General features: G+C 46.1%; 1 protein-coding gene across 8 annotated transcripts in view; it reads left to right on the top strand.

The window, feature by feature from the left end:
• Positions 1 to 1,451: 1,451 nt before the first annotated feature.
• Positions 1,452 to 7,109, top strand: part of PTPN12 (protein tyrosine phosphatase non-receptor type 12) — a 69,679-nt gene continuing 64,021 nt past the window's right edge. For all 8 annotated transcript variants that reach the window (XR_009418468.1, XR_009418467.1, XM_059471891.1 and 5 more), the window contains exon 1: positions 1,452 to 1,647. Coding sequence is in view for 6 of the 8 variants with exons in the window: in XM_059471891.1 (XP_059327874.1) it covers positions 1,549 to 1,647 (99 nt within the window). In the remaining 2 variants the exon portion in view is untranslated. The remainder of the gene's footprint in view (positions 1,648 to 7,109) is intronic.

Genomic DNA, 7,109 nt, shown 5'->3' with positions numbered 1-7,109 from the left:
GTGACTTAGCCGGGGTATGCTCCTCAGCTTGGACCTTTGTCATCTGCCTGTGTGACAAACTTCTGCTGCATCAGCAGCATCACTCAAGGCTGTGTAGATCTTCATCAATGAAACTACATTTTAAACAACTTCACTTGGATTATTTATTAAGCTATAAGGCTATACATACGCACACCTCCACAATTGCTTTGCTTAAGCAGAAGTTATAAATGTCATCAGGACACCAAACATGAAGGAGTTTAACTTTTCCATATAACATTAGGAACGAAATAGCACCTTGTCGAATCCTCCAACACCACGTAAGACAGAGATTTTAGGCTATGTTTAAAATAGGAAGCACTCAGCACTCGCTGCAGTGCTGAGGGGTGCGGGACCCTCTCCCCGCCCGGCATCGGCCCGGAGCCCGCAGACACCTCAGACACCGGCCGGCGGCACTTCCATGAACCAGCTTCGCCTGCGGACACTTTTATTAAGTAGATCGATCGATCTATCTATCTATCTATCTATCTATCTATCTATCTATCTATCTATCCGCTCACACATACATATATATGTACACACTTCATAAAGAGTATACACTTACATATATGTATGAAAAATTAAGATAAGCACACGCATATAGATACACTTAATATACATACATACAAATACGCGAGGAGCGGTCCCCGGCCAGGTGTCCGCGCCCGTCCCCTGTCCCGCCCCGCCATCTTCCCGCTGCCCGGCGTCCACCGCCGCCGCGCCTCGGCACCGCCGCGGCAGGGACCCCCGGCACTTCCCACGGCTGCGGGCTTCCCACTCGCGGCGGGACCCGTCTGATCCGGGCGTTTCAGTAGGATGCTGCAGGAGCCCCAGCCCCGGGACGCGGCGCTGTCGCGACTACATGTCCCGACATGCCGCTGCCTCCCGGCGCGGCGCCGCGGGCACACACCGCCGCCCATTGTGCTCCAGCCAGGGGAAACCGCGCTCCCCTCCGCTCCGCTCAGCCCCCCCTTCGCGCGCCAAGTGGTCCCTTCCAGCGCTCCATGAGGCTCCCTTCGGGCGGTCCCATCCATGGGAAACGGGGGGGGCCGGCGGGAGAGGGCGAGGCGTGGAGCTTAGCGAGCGCTCGCTCGAAGCCTGGCCGGCCGGTGATTGGCGTGCGCGACCGCCAATAGAGCGAGGCGACTGTCGGGAGAGCCAATGAGCGCGGAGCGCTGCCGGGTCGGGGCGGGGCACGTGGGAGAGGGCGGGGCTGGGCGGGCTCCGCGCCTGCGCAGGGCGGGAGGAGGAGGGGCCGTGTCGTGTCCGTGTCGGCTGCTCCAGGGAGGGTCGGGCGGAGGGAGGGGAGGATGGAGCGGGCGGCCGGGCGGCCGTGAGCGGGGCGGGAGCGGAGCTAGAGCGGGGCTAGAGCGGGGCCAGCAGGCCGCGGGCAGGCCCGGGCGGGGGAGAGGCGAGGCAGGGAGGGGAAGGAAGGCAGCCGGGTGACGGGTCGTGCGGCGGACGGGGCTCCGGGCGGAGAGCGGGCGGGCGGCCGGGGCTCCCGCTCCGCAGGGCGGCCGGCGGGGCAGGATGAGCCAGGAGGAGATCCTGAGGAAATTCATTAAGCGAGTCCAGGCCATGAAGGACACGGACCACAATGGGGAGGACAACTTCGCCAGCGACTTCATGGTGAGGGGCGGCGGCGCGGGCGGGGCGGGCGGGGCTCCTGGCGCCCCCGGGGCGGGGGGGTGACCCGCAGCCCCTTCCCCATCCCTCGCCGGCGGGGGGTGCCGGGGCGGGCGGGCTCGCATCCCCGGGGGTGACCGGCTATTGTGTGCCCCGGGGCTCGGCCGGCTCCCTGCGCCCAGCGCCGCTTCGGAGCTCGGCGGGGGAGGGAGAGTGTCCGCCTGGATTCAGCTCCTTCCTGCCCTCCAGCCCCGGGAGGTTTGTCACCGCGGCCCCGGCCCTTCCCCGCTCCTGGGCAGCCGGTGGTCATCGGCTCTTGCAAAATTCACCGCGAGGCTGCTCGTCCGCCCGCCCCGCTGCTTCCCTGAGCACATAAAGGGGACGGAGGCGAGGCGGGGGGGCTGCGAGCGCTTCCTCGCCCCGGCAGCCCCTTTTCTGCAGGGCTGCCGTCTGTGATGGCAGCTGGGGACAATCGGGCACTCCTCCCCCTTTGATTTGCCCCTGTAGCTGCCTGCTTGAGATTTCTCTTCTTTCCGAGGAGATGTGTTACACGTATTGATAGTCCTTGGAGGAATATTCATCTTCCCTTCGCTAACGTCTCCCATCCCCCATCGCAGCCCTGCCTGTATCCCTCGTCCTTTCTTCCTTCCAGATCAGTTCACCGTCAGCCTTTGGTTAACGTGTGCGCTCGGGGAAAAATTCTATCGGAGAATTAGTGCTTTTCCTGGTTTATTTTAGCTCTTTAATAGGGCTGTTCCAATATATCGGGAGTTTTATCTTTTGAATTGGTCGTCTGAGCTGTGAACAATAATTTTGATTGGGCAGATGTTGCTGGCACTTTTCAATATCATTTAAATACTTAATATCAAAATGCAGAGGAGCTGAAGGAGAGCGGGTCGGTGCCCTCCGTATCTGTCTTTGTAGCTCGTTTTATTATGTGTGGCTCTTTGGGATTAAAAGCGCATCGTTAGCCCTTTAAGCTGTCAGTCTGTGCTAGTGCTCTGGGAACAAAAAAAAAACAAAAACAAAAACCAAAAACAAACAAACAAAAAAACCCCCAAAAAATATCTCAATGTAAGCGTCGCATGGAAATTGTCCGAAATGTGGGGAGGAGGCCGCGGATGTTGCGCAAGGCGAGGGGCGTTGGGAGCGCTGGCAGCTCCAGGGCTGGAAGAGGAAGCGGACTTTGGGAAGTAGCGAGTTCATCCAGGGTGGGAGCGAGCCCGTGGGAAATCGGCCACGCTCTTTGGGCAGGATTTTGCAAATGCTTAAAGTATGCTGCTGAAACATCTGAGCGTGTGGGAAAGGAAGAGAGGAGTGTGAAGTGAAGAACGCCATTGGAGCAATAGGAGCCTTTTAAATCTTCACATGAGAGCTTAAAGGTTGCAGAATTTGACAGAAGCTTTTCATTAAGTCGTAGTTTTAGTAATAGAATTGCTATTTAACATGAATTGACATCTTGCCTTGTATGATGAGCCTGTCTTGTTCATGTAAATTATATATACTTTACAAAAAGGCTGGCCTAGGCTACTGCAAAATGAGGGACATTTTAATAATCTCTATGTTAAGCACTTTGTTCTAGATCTCCTAATCCACCTCTACCATTTCATATCTGATAATTATCCTGATGTTTTAGCTTTGTTATAGTCAAATGATATATAATTGATCTTTTTATCATCCTTTCTTTGAAGCAGTGGCACCCCTGTATGGAAAAATAGCTTTTGTTTCAATTTCTCTATTTGACAGCATGTCGTTTTTGTGGCTTTCAACAGCATAGACAGTGAGTTTTCCCATTGCTTTCCTGTAGCAGCAAGAAAAGAGAATATGGGTAAAAATGGGAAAATAGGATTTATAGGAACTAATAGGCAGGACATTTCTGGAGAAAGATGCATTACCTGAAAGAGTGTTGAATGTTTTGGGGAGAATTGTTGAAAATTTTATCCTTTAACACATTGTATTTCAAACTTTCATATTTGTTTTTTGTATTGGAAATTAAAGGAAAACCAGGAAATTAGGATCTTCAGTTCTAATATTCACCTTTATGCAATAAAGCAGACATAGATTAGTGTGATGACAAGAATTATAATTGCTGATTTTTAAGGGGTTTTTTTCACTCTGAATGTACTGGGGTATTTTGGAATTTTTGGAGTATGTGTTTTGGGGTGTATTTGCCTGTCTTAATAGAGCTGTGCCTAGGTCTTCTTTGAAATGATGGAAGAGGAAGAAGGAAAGAGAGGTAAAGGGGATTTAAGTTTCAGTATTCTGTTCAGTTAAAGCATGAGTAGATGTTTTTTGAGGGGTGAGGAGGAAGTTGTGTTATCTCATTTAAGTGCAGGATGTTCTGTGGCTGTTAAATAGTGGCAGGTTTGTGGAATAGGAATTGCTGTTACTCATCGCTTCATTTCCAAGTCAAAATGTAATCTAAAATATGAATGGAATAGTGGGTGAATGCAAATGAAAACAATTCTTTACTCTTAGGTCTTTATTGCCTTGGAATAATAGGCAATAGTTGAGTAATAGGCTTAGAGATTTGTACGTAGGCCTGAGTGAATGAACTGAAGGGACATGCTGGGTGCCCAGGAGTGCAGGAGGAGAGGGTAGAGAACCTAAAGGTGTGCACAGGTAGGCTGATAAGCCTGGCTGATTGCTATTGAAAGTCCAGAGTGTAGATGACTAAGGCTGCAATTTAATAATGCCATTGGTATAGCTGGAAACAACTTCCTCTTGGAAGGTGGAAAGTTGATTATTATCCACTCCAGCAGTGCCTCCCCACTTCCCCCCAACAGCAAGATAAACCCTATGATCTGGGCACCAGTGGCAGGTTTGTTACTGGAAATCAAATGCAGTTAATTAATTTGCACTAGGAAGTAAGCAGGACTTATTAGTGGATCACTTCAGTACTCTGGGTGTGCACAGTTAGGATTAAATGAAGTGGATAGTTTGAAAACAGGACAGACATGTCTGTAAGCCTTGCCAGTAATCATGTGTATGTGGACATGGGGCAAGTGGGCTTTTTCCTAAAATAATGCAGGTTAGGACTTTGCTACCATGGTTGTACTACACCCAGGAGTCTATTTTTTCCTGGGTTTGTGCTGACGTTGCTATTTGGGTAGAAGGTAATAAGTATAGATTGCTTCCTCTTGGTGTTTCATGCTGTATGAATATGACCAGCATGGTCTAGGTTCTGATTTTTTTGTAATGAACATGTGTATTACATCAAGCAAAGGTTGGAAGTCAAAGTTCCATATGGAAGAACAGAAACCAGCTACTCTAGAATTTAGAAAGATCTTGATAAATATTATTTGCTGATTTATTTTAAATTTTAATCTACCCGCGATTAAACACATTTTTGTTTTCTTATGTTATAGTCATGACAAAAGCATCCTGACACTCATTTCTCTTGTTTGATGTAGACTGCCATTGTTATAGGAGAAGTGAAATATGAATAGTGTGAAGTTTTACCTTCAAAAATCAGATGTTTCAATTGCTTTGTAGTATATGACAGTCTTGCTTCATCTTCTGAGTTATATATCTGGCTAATCTGTTGTCGTGGAATACTGTGTGTGGCTGAGAATTTTTTTTTTGTGATGGATACTGTGTAGGGGATCCTCAGCTGATGTTTTGAGGAAGTGGTGTCAAAATAGTTTTGTCTTAGATCATCAGTCTAAATAATAATAATTTTTTAACAACTTTGTTACACCTTGTCAGAGATCTCTGTACCTTTCATTCAAGAGGGCTCAGGTAGCTAACTCAACTGAATATTGTGTGTCTGTGTTCTGTTCAGTCTGTCTAAAATGAAACTTTTAGTTTTGGAAACAGTAAAGTACTCGAGTTGCTGTTTTCTGAAGTATGAAAGGGAATTTGAATGGTTTGAAACAGGTAAAAAGCTAGTTTCTATGCCTTTTACATCTCGTTGGTTTGGGTTTTGACATTTTTATATTTAAGCACTTCTAACTGATTGTTTTGTGAAAATGCTATTTTTAAAAATGGGAGATGGAATGTGCTTGACTTGTAAGGATAAAATGTAGCTGCTCATAGGAAGTGCTACACCAGATGTTATAAAACTTGCTTTGTGCATTTTTTTAAGGCTTTTGTCTTTGTTTTGTTTTTTGGTCAGTTTTCTTAGGAAAAAGCACAATTTCTAAAGTGCCTAGAGACTGCTTAAAATGAATGAACAGTCTACACTATACTAAATCACTGATTAAAACTACTAAGAAACATAGTGAAAGTCCACATACTGATGCCAGTCATGACATAGATTTTGTTCTGGTTCTGGAGCAGCATTAAGGGTACCAGAAATACCTATTCAACTGTAGCACTTCAGAAATGCCCCTCTTGAAGGTTCTCTGTGTATTAAGGTGCATTTGCATAAGCCTTGCTGATTCAAATGCTATTAGTGCACCTCTTGAGTATCTGTGAAGATACTTTTCAAATTTATAAGACAGGCATATAATCTGGAAACTTATAAAACATTTTTTTTTTTTTACTGTCTCTGCAGTTTTTTTAAGATCTCATCATATAGACATTTTTGAAAGTGATGTTTTCTAGTAACTATTTAATGAGTTTGGTGCTTGTAATATATTGTTAGAAAAAAGTAATGCTTTGTCATATGTGTTATAAAATACATGCTGTCTTTTCAAGAGATATTTGTATCTGTAAAGGTTAAACTGGGAAAAATTCTTTGGTAGAATCAACTACATGGTAAACTGTTTCTTGAAACTTCAAATCCAAGATTTAATTGGTGTAAGCAGAGTTTTACATGGAATTCTTGTAAATTGGGTTCTTTTGAAAAATCTGTTTGTGGCACTTCTTTTCCCTAGAGAGTGACAGAAGGGGTAATTGCCTTGGAGAAAATGACCCCTGAGTGTGCTGTACAGCTGATCAGTCATAAGGAACTCTGCTCTTAGCAATCAGTTAATAGGTCAGAGGCAGCTGTCACTTCAGATATGCCTTGTGCATTTTTATCATTTCAGGGTTAAAGAATGGATCTGTTAGTAGTCACCTTTCATATTATGCTTAAATTTGCTGGTAAATGTATTTGTACAATTTTGTTTCCATTGACATATTCCAGCTAGATGCTGTTAATTTGTCTGTGGGGGCACACCCCAGCACATGACTCCATTGTGTGTGGCTGTAGTCATCAAGGCCATTCATAAAGCTTCTTTTACATGGAGCAATGTCACTGAATAGTCATTTCAGTAAGCCCAGACTTTAGAGGCTTCTGAAATTTTGTGAAATACTGTTCCTTCCATGTTATATGAAAATACAGTTTTGCATGAACAATCATTCAGTTTTAATATTCAGCTCCTTTGTCCCCTTCTGAGGAAATGAGTGCTGTTTCTGTTGCTTCAAAGATGCCATTCTGAATTTTCACAGAGGTGGTTGAACACAGCCACAAAGCTGCTGTAGTGACCCTGGGATGTAAGAACTTGCAAACTCTGCCTAAAATTGCTGTTCTTTCAGCA

This window comes from Ammospiza nelsoni, chromosome 5 (assembly GCF_027579445.1).
Source record: "Ammospiza nelsoni isolate bAmmNel1 chromosome 5, bAmmNel1.pri, whole genome shotgun sequence".
Classification (NCBI taxonomy): domain Eukaryota; kingdom Metazoa; phylum Chordata; class Aves; order Passeriformes; family Passerellidae; genus Ammospiza; species Ammospiza nelsoni.
The sequence above is the reverse complement of the archived record's forward strand: the minus strand, read 5'-3'. Positions and strand labels throughout refer to the sequence as shown.